The 24661-nt window shown below is 32.0% G+C and overlaps 1 protein-coding gene across 5 annotated transcripts in view; it reads right to left on the reverse strand.

Annotated features, from left to right (window-relative positions):
* Nucleotides 1–524: 524 nt before the first annotated feature.
* Nucleotides 525–24661, reverse strand: part of PTBP2 (polypyrimidine tract binding protein 2) — a 74785-nt gene continuing 50648 nt past the window's right edge. For 2 of the 5 annotated variants that reach the window (XM_045547471.1, XM_045547475.1), the window contains 6 exons: nucleotides 10856–11010; nucleotides 9364–9397; nucleotides 8854–8946; nucleotides 2373–2589; nucleotides 2193–2270; nucleotides 525–2016 (listed from right to left, as the gene is read on the reverse strand). In XM_045547471.1, coding sequence (XP_045403427.1) covers nucleotides 1884–2016; nucleotides 2193–2270; nucleotides 2373–2589; nucleotides 8854–8946; nucleotides 9364–9397; nucleotides 10856–11010 — 710 coding nt within the window. In that variant the 3' untranslated portion in view covers nucleotides 525–1883. The remainder of the gene's footprint in view (nucleotides 2017–2192; nucleotides 2271–2372; nucleotides 2590–8853; nucleotides 8947–9363; nucleotides 9398–10855; nucleotides 11011–24661) is intronic. The other 3 variants (XM_045547474.1, XM_045547473.1, XM_045547472.1) reach the window with 3 other exon arrangements.

The following is a 24661-nucleotide window of genomic DNA, read 5'->3' on the forward strand; positions in this document are numbered from 1 at the left end:
CAAAGTAGTCTAAGATTAGTAGGAAATCTTTAGCAGACACAAAAGATGAAAGATGAAACTGCAGCAAAAGAGCATGGCAAATCCAAAAGATCTATTAGTGCATAAATCTACTGGAAAAAAAAACAACAAAAGAGATAGAAAGAATTAACAAGCTACAATAAAAGTTATGTCTTTAAAGCAGTAGATTAAAACAGGGTGGGAAATGTTTAATATGTGTCCTCTTGAAAAGCAGTTACCATCTTTTAAATTAAAAAAAACCAGCTGGTATATTTTCACAGCATCTAGATTTATTTATGGTATAAAGCCATAGAATTGTAATATTATTACTCCTTTCCCACCCTGGCAGAGAATAAACATGAATTCAGAAGCACAGTGGAGTGAAAACAAAGAAGAGGAGAGAGAAAAAGGCAGCAGAGAAAGACAGAAAAGGTGAATACAGAGCTACAGAAGTGTTTATTGAGCATGCTACAGAGGTAAGCAGAGTACACACAAAATGAAATTAAACAACCATCAAACCTCCCAACTTTGTTAGAAAATTAATTTTTAATTGTGCCGCTTTCAAACTATACTGAATTTTACATTTCTAAAGATGTAAAAACTCAACTAATAGAAAATATACATGACCATTCTGTCTACATAGATAACAGAATCTATGAATCTTGAAACTAAGTACATCAATTTCAAAAAGTATTGGTCATTTAAACAGAATCAACAATTCAGATTGACAAGAACTGTTCAAATTAATTTGACCTGTAGATTCTGAGCCATGTTTTTATTAAAGTCAGATCTATTTCTAAATACAAAATATTTTGAAGATTTATTAAAACTGAATATTACAATGCAAGGTAAATTAAGACTAAAGGCACATAAACTTTGGTCCCACCTGGTTGTCAGTTTTAGAAAACTGCCACAAAATTAATCTTCCTGCAAATTTCCGCAGTACACTTTCTTTATCTTTGAAAAATACATGCACCAGTTTCTGAACTAGCTAGACCAGTCTGCACATGCTCAGAAATCCACAACCATATTCCAAATCTTAATTACAAACTAAGGATGGCAATATATATTTAAATGCACATAAGTCATGTCAACTTCAAAAACATCTACGAAAAATATTCAGCCACAAACAAGACATTACTTAGTGCTGACATTTATATGATACGTCCCACAAGAGTGTGTACAAAAAGGTTAAGATTCCACAATGCTTTCCACATAGGGCTCAAACTTACAGAAATCACTTTGTTGTCTTAAGAAATTAATACTCTGCATCTTGTTAATTTTAACTAATGCCTACATTCATAACTGAATCTAGACCAGAATTGTGAGATACAAAAGGCCAATGTTTTTTTAAAGCAATAAAGCCTAAGGTAGTGAAACCTAAAAATGCTGCTTTATTCTTTCAGTAGCATGTATCTTATTTGATTAAATAGAAAATAATGTGACAAGTTAATAATTCAAAATAAGTTCCAAGCAGGAGAAAAAAAACTTAACCTTTTTACACACCCCTGCCTAAACATATTTTAATTCCCATATAACAATGTGCCCTAGACAACCAATTCCTTTTTTCTAGTAAATGCACAATAGCAACACTAGTTTTCCTTTTTAAGGCACGTATGTCAACTAAGTTGAAAAAAGAAAGCAAAATTAAACTGAAATTTTAAACAGACAAAAATGGCTTCCCTATAGAACAGATGAAATACAGCAGTTAATAACTCTGCCTTTACATATGCCATTTCATTTCATAACCAAGGAATGATAACAGCATGGGAAAAAAAAGAAAAAAAATTAACAAAGAAATCAAACTCTGGTCCCCACTTTTCTGAACAGTCAATAGGTGATGACACCAAACAATGTGATTCACCCCAATCTTCATCTCCCACTTTTTAAATTGTTGACTTGGAGAAAGACACTCTCAGATGATGGTTTTCACCAAGGTTATAATTATGAAGATCAATCAAGGCCTGGATAGCTTCTTCCACTGTTGCCATCTGAAGAAGAGCCATTTTGTGATCTCTTCTGAAACAAAATTATGAAATTAGATACTTCATAAAAACTAGGAAGGGCTCATTAAATACTTGAATTTTGCCCGTTCCAGAATCAAAAATTTCTATAAACAGAAAGAATAAAAACTACTTGAAGAAAACTTTTATTTCTATCAAGTCACTAATATAAAGACAAGGAAGCTTGCTTACTGAAAAAACTTAAATGCTTTCACAGTGCCCCCAGTGTTAGCAAACAGTGTTCGTAGATCCTCTTCTGCTACTGAAGGACTAGGAAAATTGGATGGGGAAAAAAGCAAAGATTAATAATACATTTTATATTTTATTAAAATAAAATGTATATCCTTAATAAACTCCAGCTTAAATACTTACGGGATATTAGACAGGTGAAGGGTTGCAGAAGGAGGAAAAATGTTCTGAAAATTTTTGGATCCAGGTTTCTTAAAACGATGCAATGGGGAATTACCAAAATCTTTTGTTAGCCCTTGATCATCAAGTCCCTCTCGAGGTAGTTGTACAGTCTGATGTTTAGAAAGAGTAACACGAATAATTTTTCCATACATTTTCTGTCCATTAAGGTGGTTCATGGCTATAAAAAGGAGGAATGCTTATCAATAAACAATATCAAAGTTCAAAACAAAAGTAATGATCTTAAAAATAATAGTTTAAAATCTGATTTTCTTATGACTTTAAAATAAATCATGAATTTATTTAGCATAGCCATTGGTAACAACACTTCAATTCCATTTTCACTTGTAGTAGATAAGATATTCTGGTAAAAAAGCCAGCTTCCTAGAACAAAAATCCAGATTATGAATATCTGTATCTTCCTCAACAATCCTGCCAATAAATCATATACTTAGCTACCCAAGAAAAAAACTTAGTAGTCATCTTTTTCTCCCTTCCACTACATATCCTAATTGCTACGTCCTGTAATATTCCTTCTCCTGATTGTCTCTCAAATTCATGTTCGCTCTGTTTCTCCACTTTTTACTATATTTTATCTGGATAACTCAATCAGTATCCTCATTTGTCTTCCTATTGCTTATTTCTCTCTCTATTTTTTTCAATCCATTCTATACATACCAGCTTGATGACCTTTGCACATTATAAACTTAATCATGCCATTACCTGCTTAAAACCTTAGGGACAAAATCTATCATTCCTTGAAATGAGTTACACTTTTCCCAGTCTGAGCCTTATACAGGTTGAGTATACTTAATTCAAAAATCCAAACCTGAACTTCTCTAAGATTCAAAACTTTCTGAGTGCCCACTAGAGCATTTCCGATTTTGGATTTTCAGATTTGGGATGCTCAACTGGTATAATGCAAATATTCCAAAACCTGAAAAAAATGTGAACTCTGAAACACTTCTGGCTCTTATCATTTTGGATAAGTGATATTCAACCTATATATAACTTCCAGCTTCTTTGAGCAGATATTTATCAATGATGTGTAATATCACTGTGCTAGTGCTAGGAATAAAGTGGTAAGATAAGACGCCATCTCAGCTCTCATGGAATTTATGGTATCTTAGTACTATACTCTTTGCACTTTATGCTCCAGCTAACAAAACACATACCCTGACACTAAGTGCTAGTTTCTCTTATTTTTATTCTTGTGTACATGATCGTCTATCTGTAACAATTTCCTATGTCCTTTCCTTTCCCTTTTAGTCTACTCATCTTTCAAAGTCACTTCTCCAGGAAGGCCTTTCTTTAACCTCTGGAAAGGTTCAGAACCTCACTAGATGTCTCCTATACCATTTTTTAAGTTTGTCATCACAATTTATTGTCATTATCTATAACATTCTCTTTCAGACTGTAAAGTACATGGAGATAGGAATTACTGTCTCTACTCCAGCACACAGTGCAGTGTGTGAACACAGAATATTACATGGTTATTTCTGTAGGTAGCTGCTGGGTTATTTTTAAACTAAATCAACCGATCTGATATTAGAAACAATTTTATGTTTTAGTTACCAGTCACAACAACTAACAAAGACCATCTTTAATAAGTCATATACTTTTGGCTAAATTGAAGGTCTAAATGATTACAATAAAACTGGATAAAAGCATTAAAGAATTAGCAGAAGAGAGGTAAGGACAATGAAACTGGATAAAAGCATTAAAGTATTAGCAGCAGAAAGGTAAGGACAATGCGGAAAAGCAGGAAACTGACAACAGAATCTACTCTCCAAGAGTTTCTAATATAATCAGTACATTATGTATACATCCTGACACAGAAAATACCAAGAATTCGTTAAATCCATGAATCTTGTCATACTTACATGTATAAAATAAACCAATTAAATATAAAACATCTGAAAAGGATAATGCTGTAAAAGTATGAGGTACCATTCAGAAAAAAAAAGTAAATTCTTTTTTTATTTACAACTTCCCTAATTTGTAAAAATAAGTTTACTCTTCCTGAATGTCACTACACTGTTATATATTTGTAACAGTTTTCTATTTTCAACTGAGGCTAACAAAAAGAAAAAAATCATCTCTCAGGCCTGAATCTTCTCTCACTGGTTTCTTACAGTACATTTCACATACACTTATAAATCTACACTCACATTTATAAAACCAATTTTTAATTATCTACAGTGATGGTTCATAAAATCCTTTTATAATCCCATTGAATTATAAAACGTTTTAAAAGTCCTATAATTCTATTGTTTTAAGTGAACAAGCTTCTATGATAAAGTGTTATACCTCAGACAAAAGGTATCATAAAGTATGAGTCTGGGGAATAAAGGAGACTAAGGTTGCCATAAGAAAACTGTCTCAATGAAAAGACTGCACAAACAGCTGAGCTTTGAGATAAAGAAGGGTAGGAATAAGAAAACAATAAAAAGTCTTATGCATAGTAACTGTATAAAGAAGAGACTGATGATAAAGGAATCGTATTAAAATAAAGCAAAATAACCAAATAGCTATCCTCAGGAAGTGGCCAGGTAATAAGAGATTCAAGTCAGCTGATTGCTAACAAAAAGATCTGAAGGATTTAAAGGAGAAGGGGAAGAGAGAGCAGCAATTAGAATACCAAAGTTTTTAAGTTAAAGAAAAAAAAAAAACTTTGCCAAAAATTGAGGTACACAAGGATTAAAAAAAATAAAGCAGAAGGAAAGTATCTTAATCACTAATTTTAAATGAATCACTTTTTAAAACAATGAGAATCTTATATTTGAAATCTACTATTCTGATAAATATGGCATAAATGGACAAAGCAATAATAAAGGAGGAAAAAGTCAATGTTGCACAGCAGAAATAGCATTTTTGGTTAAACATAATTTTTTAGCTTTATCATATTCCATCTCTGAAGAAGATATTAATGAATTATGAAAATTTAAAAGACAGCAAGAAGTTTACAGATACAGAAGTTTATATAATTTGGAACTGGAGCTGTATCAATAGTTCTCCCTTTTATAATTCAAAATATTATGTGTGCCACACTCTCATTTCTTAATCTTTACAGACACTTGTCTATTTTATCACTAGCCTTTTTCAAAGAACTCAACTTTTGGCTTTGTTTTTTCTCTCAACTATCTTCTATACCACTGATTTCTAGTCTATAATATCTCTTTCCCTTGGGTTTATGCTGTTTCCTTGAAGTTAAAACTTTCTTTCAAAAGACCTCTTTCACTGTACCACACATATCTAATTTATGTATAGTATTTCCATTACCTAGTTTTAAGTATTTTTAACCTCCCATTAAAACAACCTCTTTGACCTATGAAAAACTGGGACAGATTTTTAAATTTCCAGGTACGTGGAGATTTTAAATGTATTTTTCCGTTATTAACTCTAATTGTGCAACAGAAAATGGGGTCTGTGTGATACTTACTCTTTGAAATTAATTGAAGCTTGCTTTATGGTTTAGTATATGATCAATTTTTTCAAATGTTCCATATGTGCTTTAAAAAAATGTGCTGGATGCATAACTGTTGGATGCATTAACAGAGAATTGCGTTGTATCATTTTGTATCTTTGTTGATTTTTTTTTTTTTTTGGTCTGCTTGACAATTCAGAAAGGTCATTGAAATCCACCACTATGATGGATTTGCTCAATTCTACCTGCATCTTTATCCATTTATGATTTATACATTTTAAAGTTATTTCACTAGGCATACATATACATAAAATTGTTGTATCTTCCTAGGTGAACTAAATCTTTTATCAATACTTTTTGTCTTAAATTAACAAAGTCACGTGAGTTTTCTTTGGCTTACTGTCTGCCCAATGCATCTCTTTACATCCCTTTGCTTTCAATCTTTTCCATATCCTTGTGGCTTCATATGTTTGTTGCAAAGAGCACATAGGGAACTTTTAAAAAATCAAATCTGACAATATTTTAATTGATGAATTTATTCTTTCACATTTGTCACTATTACTGATGTATCAGGTCTTGATTCTACCATAATTTCATTTGCTGTTTTCCCCTCCTTCCCCTTCCTTTCTTTGTTTTGGAGGGAAGATCTCTTAAGATCTCTCTTTTGTGAGACCAACAATGCCTCAAAGTGTGACTTATTACTAATTACTCATGACAGTAATATATACACATACTTAAAAGTGAATACATACACACACTTAAAAACTTCTCAAATACCGTAACACTAGAGTAATATGATTTCCACTCATTTTTTGAACACTTTGATAGATATAATTTAGTAGGTAAAGGTTATGAACAAGAACTAAATAAGTTTAACTTTTGAGATGGCAGCTATATATTTAATTAAAAACAGAGATATTTTACAAGCAGTTAGTAAAAACATAAATTGAAGAAACTAGACAATTATTTTTACCCTGAAGGAACCACTTTTTTTGTCAGAACTTAATCTTTGGAGATCAGTATACTGTTTTTAAGATGAAAATTTACAAATTTGATTATTCTTAAAATATTCAATTGAAAAAATACTGTATCAATTAAATAGGCTAGTGGCACAAAGTTTATCAAAGAAATATCTTGATGTTTGAAAATTTTAAAATTCTGGTGTGAAACGATTTAACATCGCCTGCAAGATCTGCAACAATCTCATTCACATTTAAACATTGCCTACTATATTCTCTCTTAGTTTCCCTTGTCATTTATTTCTCTCATGCTACTTCTTAAACATAAAGACATCTGCCTATAACATAAAGCAATGAATATTTCCAACTAGAGGCCCATGAAAACCAGAAGGAATGAGGACAGAGTCCAAAAACCAAAATTAAAAAAAAAATTTTTAAGTCTTATTTTTCTTGATACCACACCCTAGAGTTTCGTGTGGGATTTGAGTGTGAGTGTCTGTGTGTGTTTTAAAGGCATTGATGGTGTGAATACTATTTTTATGGTCACACACTTCAAGAAAGCAGTATCTACCTAGCAATAATGAGAAATAATAAATTATTAACCACTAAAGTCCAAAAATTATAAACCATGCTACTATTAATAGCAAGTCAAAACTTTAGTGACAGCATCTTATGAAATTGGGGATAAATACTTCCAAATATAAGTATTGCAACAGACTGAATTGTGTTTCCCCAAAGTTGTATGTTGAAGCCCTAACTCCCAAATGTAACTGTATTTAAAGATGGGACCTTTAAGGAGGTAATTTTAAGGTTAAATGAAGTCCTAGGGGGGAGTCCTAATTCAACAGAACTGGTGTCCTTATAAGAAGAGGAAGAGATCTCTCTCTCTCTCTCTCTCTCACCAAAAAGGCCATGTGAGGACACAACAGAGAAGATGGCTATAAGCAAGCCAAGAGAGCCCTCACCAGTAACCAAATCTGTTGGCACCTTGATCTGAGACTCCAAAACTGAGAAAATACATTTCTGCTGTTTAAGTCACCCAGTCTTTGGTATTTTTATAGCAGCCCAAGCAGACTCCAAGCACACTAATAACAAGTATGATAAAAATTAAAATACCATTTATTTAAAATAGTCTTTTACATAAAATAAAAAAAAAAAAACTACACAGAGGAATTTGGTTTATTTTTACCTTAGGAAATTCTCAACCATTATGATTTTGCATCCTTTATTTATATGAAGGTAATGACACCCATACCTCAAATGGTGACAAGAAAAAGATGACATATTTAAGAATGTTTTGTTGACTATGAAGCACTGTCAAATGGTTACTTACAACGTATATGACATATCACCACTCTTACATATCTTTCATTTAAAATAGGTATCACCATTATAAAAATGGAGAACCACATGGATAGTTTCATACCTTGTCTAAGCTGCTAAGATCATTGCCAAGAACACCACTAAAGTTTAAACTTACTGTTTGAAATTCCAACTTTTCTGATTCCAAAGGCCAAAGTTTGTCTAGTATATCATGTTGTTCATCTCTGAGTTTCATATGAATGTAACAACAAAAATATACTAGTTCTTACATCAAAAATGGCAAATTTCAAAACTAACAATGTAAATACAATCAGTCTAAGGCACCATCATCCCATAATCTCATGAACAGAATTATAAGCTACGAACATACTACTGTATGCAGTTATATTCCAGATTTATGTGACATGACTGTGTATGAAATCAAATGAGATGTAAGTTTAATTAAAATCATCAATTATTTATCTAAGTAATGATTTAAGTGTAACTTGACTAGAGTACATCTTAAGATCCCCAAAGGGATTAACAACAGTGCTTTTGGCACAGGTTTTTCATTCTGTAAGAACTTGGTATCTCTAAAAGACATCTTCTATGAACTCTTTCAATTACTAAGTTTAGCCAAATACTTACAATAAATGACTTTAGAAGAATTAAAATAATTTGCATTAATCAGGATTTATGGACTATGTATTTGAAATCAGAACTGAAGATATACAGATAACATATAGTTTAGTCTTACCGAGTTGTGATTGGTTTCCATCAGCCATCTGTATTAGAGCACTGTCTTTCTTATTGTACAAAATCTTCACACGCTGCACATCTCCATAAACACCTTTTTTGGAGTCACAGAGAGGTAATCCAAAAATGGAATTAATTTTATGTGCAAGTCAGCTAAAGATTATCTTTCTGACATATCAATGAAACATTCAGACATCAACATGACCACTCATTCAATCTCATCATTCTCACAAATGAATAAAGAAGATCAAGATTTTGAACAGTGAATTTTGAAAAGAATAATTTTTGATAAACCCTCAAAGCTATGTGAATGATATTAAATTAAAGACCATGCAAAATAAATCAGCATGCATTAAAACAAATTTTGTGTCTATGGAGAGTTTTAAATAGCAAAGAAAAATAGCAAAAGATTTACTATTCAACTTTAAGCCAAAGTGCTAGCTACAAATAAGAATTAAGGTGAAACAAAAATCAAATCAATAATAAAAGTATAGTGCTAACAATAACATACCGAAGAGGGTAAACAGACTTTGGGGCGTAACCATCTTTAGAAGGAGAGAAGAGCAAGCAGCGTAAGACAAGAAGAGAGAAGAGTCGAGGAAGAGCGGAGATGAACAGATCATCCATAACGAAGGGTGGTTCCCGCAGAATGGTGAGGTGGTCATGGATCATGGTTCAAGGCGGTTAATTGGGGCAAGTTGGTCCGAGGAACATTTGTTCAAGCACAGAAGCATGAACATAGGGAATGGAGACAGGGAATGAAGACAAGGACAAGGAAAATAAAGGATAAGACAGGGAAGGGAATGGGTATTTGGGAAAAGACAAGGAAAGGGAAGGTAAACACACAGGGAAAAGGATGAAATGGGGAAGGGAAACAGCAATGCAGAAGAAAAAAATAAGGAATTGGGGAACAAAAAAAAAATAAAATATAGGTCAGTACATAGGAAATGCAGGAATTTGGTCAGAAAATGGTTGGTTTATGTACTGTACAAGAAAAACTGAGTAAAATGTAGTCATCCAAGACAAATATGGGTAAAGTACATCTATATCAAAGAGTAAATTACAGCATTTCATCTCAACATAGGGAAGGAAAGCATGCATAGGAATTTTAAACTTTGAACTTTAACTGCATAAGCATGGCTGGTTATGAAATGCAGGCAAAAGTCTTAAAATAAAAACAAAGACACTCTGATTCAAACATTTTAGCATGCAGAACTGTGAATGATAATAGTATTAAATGATAAAATAAGCTTAATGTTCATATTAAGAGGCCAATTAAAAATGAAACAAATATTCAAATTAGACATCATAAAGTGATACACTGAGATTCCCACATTTCATACCAGCTTTCATAGCAATCAAAATAAAATATACCAGACATAAAATGTACAACTAAATAAAATAACTTAGCAATAAATTTTATTCAACGGGCGGGGGGGTTGGGAATAAAGTTGAAAAATATTTTTAGAAGACAATGACTAATAACTGCAAAGAAAAAATTACTAAGAAAGACTGGAAGAGTGCCTCGTCAAGATCTTTGGAAGAACCTTCAAAGAAAAATGTATTAGAGTAGTTCACATAAAATAAGATTTAAAAAAAATGCAATGACACATAAGCATGAAATGAACAAGCAAATAATTAGAAAAGGCAAAGAGCAAAATTGTTTTACAGTTAAATTTGCAAATTAGATCACATTTGCCTTTGAAAACAACAAAAAGATAAAAAGCCATACTACAGTACTTCACCATATTTTTCTTAGGAAAAATAGGTAGTTAGGTTAAAAAAATATACATATATAGATATAAAGAGATATGACTGTCTAAGGAAATAAAGTATTACTTAAACAAGTATGTAGATTTTATTCAGAAGTAGAAACATACAGAAAATACTTTGACTAATGAATGTACATAAAAAGAAAGGCAAGTGCAAAATGAAATAAACATGAAAAACTTTCACAAATGAAATGGAGTTAAAGAATAAACATTAGAAACTATTTTACTAACCTCTTCATTTAAATTGCTAACCAACAGGACTGTATTGCCACCAGCTGAGACTCCAGGCATACCCACTCGGCCAGCAGCAGCTGCAGCAGCTGCTGCAGCGGCATTTGGAATAGCCAAAGGACTCAGAGCTCCTGGAACAGCTGCAACAGGAAGCCCTAATTTTAAAATAAAGTATATTTTACGAAACACACACAAGTCGTTTACAAAAACCAATTTAAGCACGATGGCTGCATGGCTTACGGCTGACCATTCCAAATGGTTCCTGAAAGTTAATTTTTGTTTATAAAAATTATTTGCTGATGGGTAGTAGAGAAAGATAATTTATTTCAACAAAACCATTAATTATTTCAGCTAAGATACATACCTGTATTACGTTAAAAATTAAATACGCATTTCTCCATTTCCTAAGGAAAAGCAAACAAAGCATAAAGAATATATTTCTAAGTCAGAGACTCAGAAAATTCACTTCCATGGTTCATAGTGAGAAGCCAAATATAAAAAAATCACCTTCAACATAATAGCAATTCATACTTTTTTCTACAAGTGCTATCTTCTTCGTAAACTCACACCTGAAATCAAATAATCACACCTATGAAACAAATACAGTAAAATCCTTCAGTTCCTAGAGATAAGTCACTCTGAATATTATTTAATTCATGCAAATAACCTAAAGAAAATGTTAGCAAAATGTGTTGGCCTTAATACTACACTTGAGTAGTCATAATAAACATAAGTTTCTCCAGTATAATACCCTCTCAGTAGAAAGCAAGAGAAACCGTCACTATATAACAGACTTTCTATTTCAGTATTTTCCTATCCTTTGCCAATGTGTTTTTACCATTTCCTTCTTGTTTCTATTAATATTTTTCTAGTTTCCAGTCTTATTGTTGTCCTATTATCTTTAAGTCCTCCATACCTTCAGTCACTTATTCTAGATAGAATTCTCTTTTGTCTTAGCACCCTTTATCCACTTTTCAATTACAAATGAACTCAGAATACTTTCATCCCTTAAATTCTTACATACCAATTTTTCAATAAATGTTAGTTCACTAAAGAAATTAATTATATGTTCTTTTTTTTTTTTACCTTCCCATGATAAAGCAACAACACCCAAACTAAATGAAGTTGATTTTGTGACATACCTGGCCATTACCACTGTCGTTCCATAGTTCACATTTTATTTCTTCTGTCTTTCCAGCCTTCTTGAGCATTTCATAAGCATCTGCTGTTACCTTTGGTTTCAGAGATCTTAATCTTTTAGTAAAGTTTTTGATCTTTTTACTTTACAGAAACTACTATGACCTTTCACTGGCGGTCTGAACACTGGCAAGTTTAATATTCACAATCCTTAACCTAAGTTTTTGGCTTACATTATTTTCTCCATATTGTTTTATAATTCAGCCTTTATCCCTTCTCTCCAAGCACTGTATCAGTGGAATGATATGGTTCTCATTTAATATTCTTGCTTTGGATGAGTTTATTTTATAGCTTTTTTGCCCATATCATTTTTTAGGAGCTCCTTTTTTTCTTATTTCTCCGCTTTTCTTTTTTTGATATGACTTTTTGCTTTGGAAAGTTTCCAACATATATAAAAGTAAAAAGACTAGACTAATGAACCCCCATGTACCCAGCACACAGGTTTAACAATTAACAACTCTCATGGCCAATCATGTTTCATCCACTCACTCATTTTATTTTTAAAGTAAATCTCAGAAATAACAATCTAACTTTAAAATAGAAAAGTCTCAAGTCTATTATTTACTAATGCACAGTAGTCTTCAATGCCTCTTTGGATACACCAGTGTGGATCTTTTCAATCAACTATTCTACTACATTACTAACATTCTCCATGTTATTAGTATTAACATTCTCCATGTTAAATACTACAGCTCTCATTACAATTCACAGGTCGTTTCCATTTAACATTTAATGGATAAGTTTCATTCCTTACCAAGTCGAGCATAAAGATACAGTCCTAATTCCTAGGCACACACTCACATACATTGTAACTTGCATACTGTTGGAAAGTGACCTCCCCACACTTAATTTTTAACATTGTTCTTCAGTATTTTCAGATAGCTTTGCCTGAATGCACAGAACATTTAACCTAAGTCAACAACAACATGATTATTTAATAACAGTGGAAATGCCAGATGTAGTCATTATAATGTCAAATCATCCCCCTTGTTTTTCCTGCCTTTAATTAGCTACCTTTCAGAATAAAAAGTAACTTAAAATTCTGTTAAATTCCCTAGTCTTTATGAGATCCAGCTGATGGACAAAAAAAAGAAAAAGAAAAAAAAAAGGCAAAACTACCAACTGCAATACATAGCATACTGAAGAAAAAAAGTTCAGTACCAAGCCTCATGTTCCCTTTTAACAGTAAAAAGACTTTCTTAAAATAAAAAACTCCCAAAATATATGACCCATTCTTTCCCACAATAAAAAATTGAACCAGTTTAATTTCTGGTTTCTTTTCACTTCTAATAGGCAAGAAGTGATTCTCAGGACCCACTAAACCAGAAAGACTTAATTTAGAAATTAATTGTAATTAGTTACCAAAATCAAAATAATCTCAAAAATTTGATCACAAGCATTTTCTCTGTATATCTCTTGACTCTTAACACAGTCTACTGTTTATAAAAATACTCTTTATCTCCTATTTATCTACTAGAATTGTCTTGAACTTTGTATCCCACAGTAAAAAAGCTGTCAAACTTTTTGGTTTCAGGACCCTTTTACACTCTTAAAATTACTGAGGACCACAAAGAGTTTTCGCTTATGTGGGCTGTATGTATTGATATTTATCACTTCAGAAATTAAAACCAAGAACTTCTTAAGGCACAAAATCACACTTTCAAACATTGTGTTAGTCTTCAGAATGATGTAGGAACACCACTGTATTAAGAGAATGACAGTCAAAAAGGCAAAAAACATTTTAGTATTATCCTACAAGTTCTGACTTTGTAGACCCCCCCTGAGGTCTCAGGAATTCCCAAGCATCTCTGGAAAACATTTTGTAAACTTCTATCATATAGGCATATGCTTTGTACATATGGAATGCTCATGAAAATACATAGGAATTTAAAAGATGCATTACTCACTTCAAAGAAAATAAAATACTGTAATATATGACAGATATAGTAAAAAATAAAATGCTGAGTTAAGGTACACACTGCTGACACTTGCAAAATTTATATATTATATTACATTTTATATTTATATATTATAATATACATGTATTTATATAACATAATGTACTATATATGTATTTATATTTGTATTAACTTTTTAAAAAGAATGCTAAGTTAAATTACATATTAACACTTTCAAAATTTATAGTTCCAAGTCACCTATTACTCATTTTTCCCTGCTGACATCACAAGAAAAATTACTAATTCATAAAATATACACAAAATTATCAATCTATTTAAATTCAATATCTATCTAAACATACCAGCCTGAGGTTAATACTTCATTTTTATGAAAAATTATTTCTTCTGAGATATTTCTACAATGTCACCAACATACAATTAAACAATCCTATAAAAATTACTCACCAAAAAGTTTAAAGGTGGTGAAAAACTTACTTAAAAAAACCTTAAATATTAAGGCATAATTGTTTTTAAAATACTTTTCTTAAAATATGAGTTTTACATTGGAGATGACACGGGGTCATAATATTGTTTATAACATCAGGCCTTATCATGGAAAAATGGTAAGTGAGAATTTTAAAAATAATTAAAATGAATTTAAAATGGTAATTTAGAATTAAAAGTCTAGGCTAAAACCTTTTGTTAGTGTGGTAGCCCCAAGACATGTTAAAAAAAAAAAAAAGGCCAGAGAATGCTGTATTTTAACAAACAATATGGTGCTTCAGTGAAATTAACACTACTAATTTTCTAGTGAAAAAAATGTGGGTTCAAAAACAGATGCAATTTACCTCTTTCTAGTAAGGAGGTAATGGAAATCTTACCAAAAAGTAGAATGTAAGCTGTGAAGCCTCCCAACGTCCTTACCACTGAATGCTAATTCATAGTCTCCTCATTTGTCCATTTACTTCCACCATTCCGGGCCACTGTACTACTAAGTCAGGTAGTAGTTTTTACACAGCCCATAGTATGGTAAAAGAGTGCTTTCAGAGATAAGGGGCAGTCACCATCTATCTTTAATGCCACTAGTATGTATTTCTGTACCATATTTCCTCCCCTGGGCTGATATCCTAGAAAAACTACTTACGCTGCCTTTACACAGTTCTATATCACTGGAGTCGTCTTAAGTTTTTACTGGACTTTTAATGCCTCTGAGGATAAATTCCACAATTTTCCTCAGTATACTTCTTATCTGAAAAATTTACTTTGTCAATCAGGTATAATGTTTTCTTAGGTTTAATCTAAATGTTGTCGGCTGCAATAAAAATATAAAAACCTATAAAATATTTCATGATGCACTATTTATACAATAATGATAAATTCTGGAAAAGAATTCTCCACTGTATTTTTCATATAAATGTTAACTTTCAGCTATTAAAGACAGTAAGTTTACCACGGTCCCTTTGTAGAAGTTACATAAAAAGTGTTAGATACAGTATATACACTGACTCTAATAGACTATTTTTAGCTATTAAAAAAGTTATAATTTTAATTTTTATTATTTAAATCTTTAGCTAAGGCAGCAAAGTACACCGGAAAAAACACTTTTAAGCACATTGATGAGGAGGGATAAAAATGCCTGTTTTACTCCCAAGATTGTTATAAGGATAAAATAACGTAAAAGAGCTTTGTAAACTGTCATTATGTTGAAAAAAGTATTGCAGGGATCTTTTTCATATGAAATGATCCCCATCAGCTGGGCCAACCAGACACCTTGAGTATCAGTAATTTTACAAAATTCTCATGTTAGTTCTGATACTGTATTATTATTCTTTGTCCACTGAAACTGATGGACACCCAGCCATATATATGATAGAGACCCAAAGTCCAGAGGGAAGAAGTGATATAAATTATGTATCTAACCCTCTTTCCCTTCAGGTCATACTTCACTGAAACACATAGGCATCCCTAACTTTGCCTGATTCAACTACAGAATTATTATTTTAAATCATTTACAAATTTTATAATTTTTAATTAACTTTTATTTTAGAACAGTTTTAGATTTACAGAAAAATTGAAGACTTTACAGGCTTCTTTTATGACCTGAACACCCCATTTCCTCCCCCATTATTAATACATTAGTATGGTGTTGCAATTAATTAACCAGTATTGATATAATACTAACTCAAATTCATTCTTTATTCAGCTTTCCTTAGTTGTTAGTACCTAATGTCCTTTGTTTATTCCAGGATCTCATAGTACATTTAGTCATCATCTATCCTTAGGTGCCCTTAAAACTGTGACAGTTTAATCTATGATTTTTAAGGATACAGAACTTGTTTTATCCTTCCACTTCCCATTCTAAAACTTCCATTCAAAGTCATTCACATTACTTTTCTTTTGGTCTTCTTTTCTGTCTTTAAGACATTTGGTAGTTATCAATCTTGTGTACTAATGAACAGAAGAGGATTGGTGGTGGGACTCTAAGGCTTTTTCTAATTCTTAAAGTACACTGGCCCTCCTTATCCCTGGATTTTGTATCTGTGAATTCAACCAACCTCAGATCAAAAACATTCAGGGGAAGCCGGGCACGGTGGCTCACGCCTGTAATCCTGGCACTCTGGGAGGCCGAGGCGGGTGGATTGCACGAGGTCAGGAGTTCGAGACCAGCCTGAGCAAGAGTGAGACCTCATCTCTACTAAAAATAGAATGAAATTATATGGCCAACTAAAAATCTATATGGAAAAAATTAGCCGGGCATAGTGGCGCATGCCTGTAGTCCCAGCTACTCGGGAGGCTAAGGCAGTAGGATCCCTTAAGCTGAGGAGTGTGAGGTTGCTGTGAGCTAGGCTGACGCCACGGCACTCATTCTAGCCTGGGGAACAGAGCGAGACTCTATCTCAAAAAAACAAACAAACAAAAAAAACATTCAGGGGGAAAAAATGATGTTGTATCTGTACTGAACATATACACTTTTTCTTGTCACTATTCCCTAAACAATACAGTGTAACAACTATTTACATAGCATTTACATTGTACTAGGTATCACATGTAGAGATGACTTCAAGTATATACAGGAGGTGGTGCATAGGTGATATGTAAACACTATACCCATTTTACATAAGGAACTCGAGCATCCATGGATTCTGGTATACACAGGAGGCAGGGGAGTTCCCAGAACTAATCCCCCATGGATACTGAGGGGACACTTGTATGGGGTCCTGGCTGGGGACAGCATTTTTTACATTTTATTTCCTGATCTGAAAATAAAAATTTTACTTTTGACAAGAATGACAACTGCTATTCTTTCCTCAACAACCCAATCCTCCTCTTCTACCAACCTTTCCTTCAATTCCAATTTTCCCATATAGAATCCATTCTCTTTTCTACCATTAACAACTGCATTTTTATTTAGCTTGTTCCTTAGAGAAACTTTTTAATTAAAAGCTTACTTCGTTCTAATGAAACTACTTCTATAACCCTCTCAGAAAGTCATTTTTATCTCCCTAAATCTTTCCCAAAGGGAAGAAAAAGGATGCATTATTTATCATTCTACCTCACCACCCAATGGTACCTTCAGACTACTGCTCTACCTCCATCTTACACTCTTTCTCATCAAAATAGCCATCGGGTCATTGGGACACTTTCTCTCATTACATAAAGCCTTTAGCATCTGGCTTTATTTCCTTCTACTCCCTTAGTCCCTACCTACATAATCTTGTGTGCTCTTTCCAATACTACAGTCTCATAATTTCTTAAAAACTTTTACTTTGATGGATTTTACTATACCAATCCATTTTAGCATCTTTTTGCTACACCTTTGATTTTTCTTTTCTTTTTTTTAATGGCTATTCATTTAACCTTTGAATCCTCTGACTTCATTCTTCTTGATCCTCCTATTACCACACAACCAGTGAACCCATTTTTGGCCTTTATAGTGACCAGTTCCCTTTCTATTCTCCTTTGGCTTGACTTTACCATATAGCCTAAGCTTTTGGCCCAATACTCTGTTCATGTGCTATTATTATTCCTTTAACACTGTAATTCTAGACTTAGACAAATCTAATCTTATGTGTGTCTATGCTTTCATATCGGTCAGATAAGTATTAGAGTGAAAACACAACCCCCCAAGGCTAATTCTACAGATATTTTATCTACTTTTAGCTGATTTCCTACTCCATTTTCCAAAGAGTTCCCAACAAATTCTGTAGACTTAAGTCCTTTATCCTACTTACAACCTCCACATGTTCAGCAAATCTTATAATATTCAGATCAGAACTCTCTCAAATTTTTTCAACCAACTTCAAAGTCCTCATGTTCTTTTTCCCTTTCTTCATAATGACACAGAATGGTGAAAAGAAAGAATAAAGACTGAAAAGCTGATGATTTCAGTTCTGGCTCCAACTCTGCACCTCAACTTCTGTGTGAACTTGATAAAAATCCCTTCTAGTCCTCACAATGGCCCTAAAACTATCTCTATATTTTCCAAGCCCTAACATTTCCACCATACTCCTGATCCAATCCATCATAATCAATTCTAGGACTCTGTCTTAGAAATAAATACATGTTAACATGTAGCAAGCATTCACTATATGCTAGGCACTGTGCAAAGTTCTCCATGTATGAACACATTTAATCCACACAAAAATCTTAGATGATAGGTATTATCATCATTATGCCCATTACAAATGTGGAAGCTGAGAGGATTTGAAGCCTGTGCTTTTAATGATTACGCATACTGCTTCACTGAAAACATTCCATCTTCAGTCCTGCTTTACTCCTAAACTACCATTCCATTTCTTCTTCCTTTCCATGGCACAAACTTCTTCAAAGAGCAGAATTGTGCTCTTATTGCATTTATATCCCTGATTCCTTATAATTTGATTTATACCTTTCTCGTGAATAATATTATATCAACTACTGGACTGAAGAGCCATTTCTAATTTTATTTATTCAATCCTCTATTTATTTTATCTACAATATGAATGTGCACTGCTTAAATTTTAATGTCAATGCTTTAATCCTCTTGCTCTCTTGTAACTGGAAAAGCTTAAGCCAACGTTTCAAATATCATACCTCTGGTCTGTAAATTCACAACCCCATAGAACTCCTACCCAAGTCCTAGGCTGAATTTCCTACTCTCTTGTGGACTCCTCCATATGCTTCATTCTTCATAAGCAATCCTATCACTAAGATGCTAAGCCCTATTATTACTTTATGTATAATTTTCCCCATATTTCTTACTTTGCATTCTCATTTCACGTTTCTAGTTTAGATTTACAATTGTATCTACCTTAGACTGACAGTCTCCTACTATCTGGTATTCCTAGACTCCATTTTCACCTCTCCAGCATACTCTGGAGCCACAGTTAATTTCTTAAAACTAATCTGGTCATTTTTATGCAACTGCTTAAAAACAGCTGATGAATCTTTCACAGCAATGGTTCTTAACTCCTTTGATGATCTAATGAAAGCCAAACACCTAAAACTTGGTCCACAATATGAAATGGTTACAGAAACTTTGAAGTTCATCTGTAATCCTAAAGGAGTTTAAGAATGCCTGCATAAAGTCACACTCCTTGGAGAACAGCAGTTCTAAGATCTTGCCTTCTAATAGTTCTTTCTGGCATCACTACATTTCATATTTTCCCAATTACCCTATATGTCACTTGTAAGTGAAAATTTATCACTCCTAAAACATGGTATATACTTTATTACATTTGCTCATGCTGTATTTTTGGTCCATAAAACCCTCCCAATCGCTCCTTTTCTTGATAAATTACTCATTCCATTATGTACTAGTACCATACTAATGCTATTAAATATTTCAATTTACATCCAATTAGAGCTACTCATGTTTGTTGTCTCCACAAGATTGTAAGCTTTATGAAGACAGAAACCTTGTTATTCTTCTGAGTCCCTGCAGTGAATGCTGAATTATGCAATAAATTAATAAACCAGGATAACACTGAAGTGAGGCAGTATCCTCACTTCAGGAATATGAAATGTCCATGGCAATTACTTAAGGAAACAGCAGAAAAATCTAGAAAATGGAGGCAAATAAGGGTAGATTCAGAGAGTGAGGATTTCACTTTTAAATCAAAATCAACAGGAATATAAAATAAAGTTAGAAATAACTCAGGAAAAACAGAGCTCAAGAAAGAATCTAAATGAAATGCTCTATATGTATCTAATGCTTTTTAGAGTTGTTAATAAAATTTGCATGATTTTTACCTCCTTGGAAAGAGGTACATTTTATACTACGGTCACAAACATACATAGTTTTTTCCCACTGATTGAAGGAGCAGCAGTAATATACTTCTTTAGAAGGCTTTTCTTTGTTTTGGCCATACCATATATATAACCATCAACTCTTAAAAACACAAAATTTTTTTGAAGTAAAACCTATCGTTTGATTTAATTTATCTTCATACAGAAAATTTTCATTATCCAAAGGCTAGAGTTGATTACCAGAGATAGAAAAAATCCAGGCTGTATGGCCTTTAAAATATTAACTCTAGGATGGATGCAAGAGAAGGCTTTAATGATCTGACAGACTGTCACAGAAAATGGGAAGGTAACAGAAAGTAAATAAAGGATTAATAATGAAAGAAATTTCTTAAAACTACAGCTGAGAACAATATGATGGATAATCATAATAGATCACTTTAAGCAAGACTATGTGATCACCCATTAAGAACTTTATATAAATAAAAATTCTGCCTTAGATAGTTTAAAAGAAGGCTTATGTATAACACTTTAGTCCTACAAAATAAGCTTATTCCACTGACAATGCTGGTCAATAAGTAATTATGAACTGATGTAATAACATGTTTTTCCTAATGTTTATATCACATCTGTAACCACAATACCTTCAAAGTACTCAATTACCACCAAAAATATTTCCATTGCTCAGAAGATAAAAATCATTCCAGATTTAAAACATTCATTCAAATATTATTTAAAATGGAATCAAAGTTGAATAAGCTCTCTAAAGGATATAGTTTCAAATTAATTTGTGACTCAAAAGTTAAAATTTTATCTGACAGAAATTTTAAAATGAACAATTCTATCTATCTCAGCTCTTCCAACTTCTTTTCTAAAAGAGACATTTTAAGATTTAAAAATTAAAATTTTAAAAATTCAGCTACAATAGAGGACAGTTCAATAATCCAAAAGCTCAACATCATTTTCTAAGACTGCACACATACAGAAGGTATGCTCCAACTATAGTTTACTTGTTAGGTATTAAGACACAAAATGAGAAACAAAGTTATAGGACAGTGAGTTAAGGATAGATATTTTCATATGACTTCTGAGCAAATATTTCTGATTTATGTTGGACATGATAAAATACTAGTTTTTAATTTATATATTTATTTTGGTGTTACTATGGCATGCATCGACTGATGTGTTTTAAAATCTATGTAGTTTAACATTTCTAGGACATATTTCTAGCATATTTGTGCATATGTGATTATTTTAGTCTTTTCTGGAAGATATCTTTCAAATGTCTCTGCAGCAGATGAGTTATTTGGTTTGATTTTATGGCCATTATTTTCTTTGCTATAATTAGTCTTACTAATGGAATATTATAGAGTTTTATGAAAATTGAGATTTTGGCATATAATTTTTAATGTATAATTTGTGAAAAAATAAAAATATAAATTCAGTTTACTGTATTTTGATTTGCATGTTATGTATCTATCCCTATTCTGTACACAATTATGAATGGCTGTGTAAGAACAATGCTCACTTTTGGTTTTGTAATCATAAGATAACCAGGTTAAACACTGAATGCAGAAAGAATATGTGAATTGGGGCAGGGGGCAGTATCTGTAAAATCCCCCCACCCCATGAAATAAATTAAGGCAGCAATCATTAGTGGATATTAAAATCATTAAAACCACAACCAGTCTTAGAGCATCACTAAAATCACTAGAAATGGGATAACCAGATATAATATGCCTCTTACTGAGACATAATATGAAGCACAAAGAACACCTATATAGTATTCTTGCTTAAAAAAACCAAAAATCACCAGACTGTAAATTTTATCAAGATGACACTACAAGGAAACAGCCAGACCAATCTAATCTGTGAAACTTTGTAGAAGAATTACTAGGTCTCTTCATTAAGTAAATGGAAATGGGGTTGGGGGTAAAGGGAAAGGACTGTAACAGACTGAAAGAGACTTAGGAGATATAACCACCAAAGGCCATGTGGGGTCCCTGATAGGATCCTATTTTGAAAAATCAAATCTTAAAAAACATTTTTGAAGTAAATAGAAAAATTTTAATGAGTTGGGTATTTGATAATATTAAGAATTGTCACTGTCAATTTTGGTGTGAAAATCATATTATTGTTTGGTAAGAAAAGGTAATTACTTTAAAGATATTATGGGTAATATTTGAGAAGACATGTCATGATATCAAGGATTTGTTCACAACAGAAAAAAAAGAATAGATAAAAACAAGTGTAAGCACTACTGAACCAAGGTAATGGGTATGTGGAATTCATTATATTAGTATGTAACTGAAATCTCTGATAATAAAAAGTTAATAAATATTCCTATGTGAATGATCCATTCAAAAGTAAAGAAAATCAAAGCTTTCAGAAATCATTTAGAAATAAATTTACTTGTTAATTTTATGTATCACAAACATAAAGAAAAGAAAAACAAAGTGAATTCAGTTTAACGGTTAAACAATATTGCACCAACAGAAATGTACCAGGACAGATTTAAATGACATGAATTAAATTACAAACTTTTTTCTATAGCAGTAATTCTCAACTCTTGCTACAAAGTAAAACCATCTTGGAATCTTAAAAAGATATGAATGCCAGTGACTCACTTCCACTGATTCACAGTCTGGGTTAGGGCCCAGTAACTTCAACGTGCAGCAAAAGTTTGAAAAACACTGTTCTGTAAGGGCTAAATATTTACCTTCATAAATAAATGTTTGCTAATCTGTTCTCAATTTTAAATATTTTAACGTCAACAGATTTCTTATAAAAAGTTTGTTTTCCTTTCTTTTAAGACCTTATGATGAGAATACCTATTACTTCATTCAACTTAAAATACATGCAAAGCTCTAAAATAACTATTCGTTGTATGCATTATCTGCCCTAATTTTTAAAACGTAGACAACATGATCATGAATAATTACTTCTAACAATTTTTCTAAAAGTGAACTACCCTTTAATAAATTAACTACATTTCTTAACGTGATGAAATGATCATTATGATGATGTCTCCATTTATAATCTCAAGGATTTTTGATCGCCTTGTTCTTTAAAACAGAATATGTGAATGACTAATAGTCTGCCAGGTTTGTGATTATGCATTTAGAGGTCAGATTTTTAACTAATTACAAAGCACTATAGGTCTCTCTTCTCTGAATAAATTACATTTTCTGAGGTGCTGTGATCCCTAGCACTAAAAGAAACAGAGAAGCCAAACATAAATGCTAGTCTTAAAAAATTACTATGCAAAATAAGTTAAAATTTTTAATACTGATTCTAAAGTAATTAAATTCAATCAAGTGGCTAGATATAATACAGAAACTATTGTAAAGTGAAACCCTCAAATATTCAGTATAAGACTATCACCTTATATTTGTGTTCTTATAAAATCTTTGAAATAAACGGGTACTCTATCAGTTATTTCATTTTGAATAAGAACTGCTTGAGGAATACTGAGCAGGCAATGAGTCTCATCAGTAGTAGTTTGCTTGTACTTCGAAGTCACCTGATCAAATATTATTGTAGGGAAAGAAACATGGAAAAGACTTAGTTACTCTAAAAGGCATAACTTTACTAATGCAATATTGGATGTCACTGTAAAGGGTGTGTGAAAACCACATAAAGAGCAAAACAGTTAAGGAATTCCTACTAAAGATCATATAATATCCACCAAACGTATGAAAACAATTATCTTCAGTCCTGAAAATGGATACTTTTGGATTGAGATCAATTCATTAGAGATAAATTATTTTAAAATAGTTTTCCAAAAACTGACCAGTGTAAAATAGGTGAATAAAGCTGAAGGCTCAGCTCATACCAAATATGAACACGATATCATTTATAAGTATTTTACAAGAATTACTGTACATCCCAATAGAAGGAATGCAGATAACCATTTTAGAGAACTGTAAATACTGAGTAAGCACTTAACAACTGCAAACTAGATTATAAAAGAAAATAATAGACATTTTCCTATCAAATTAATATCTTATGAAATTTAAAAATACTCAATGCTGGTAGGGGGAAGGAGAACAGCCAGCCTCATATACCATTCATGTTAGTTTAATATCACCAGGCTTTAACATTTTTTTTGACCCAATAATTCCAGTTCTAGGAATCTAGTCTAAGAAAATAATATGATAGGCAAAAAAGTTATATACAGTACAATGGTGTTAGTATGGAAATAGAATAGTATGGAAATTTCCGAAGTAGAATATATCTATTAGCATGCTATGCAAGTATTAAAACTATCTTTTAAAAAAATTCTAAGTAAAATGTCAATTGTAATAACACATAAAAACTGCAAATACATTACAATTTTAATTTGTATAAAAATATGTATTTAAATCAAAAAAGAAATATATAAAAGTATATGGTTATATCTTGTGAATTATCAAAACTAGAGAGTCCATTATTTGATTTTTAAAACTTATAACCCTTTCAAAAACTATTTGAGAATACTTTAAAA

The sequence above is a fragment of the Lemur catta genome, chromosome 3 (genome assembly GCF_020740605.2).
Source record: "Lemur catta isolate mLemCat1 chromosome 3, mLemCat1.pri, whole genome shotgun sequence".
Classification (NCBI taxonomy): domain Eukaryota; kingdom Metazoa; phylum Chordata; class Mammalia; order Primates; family Lemuridae; genus Lemur; species Lemur catta.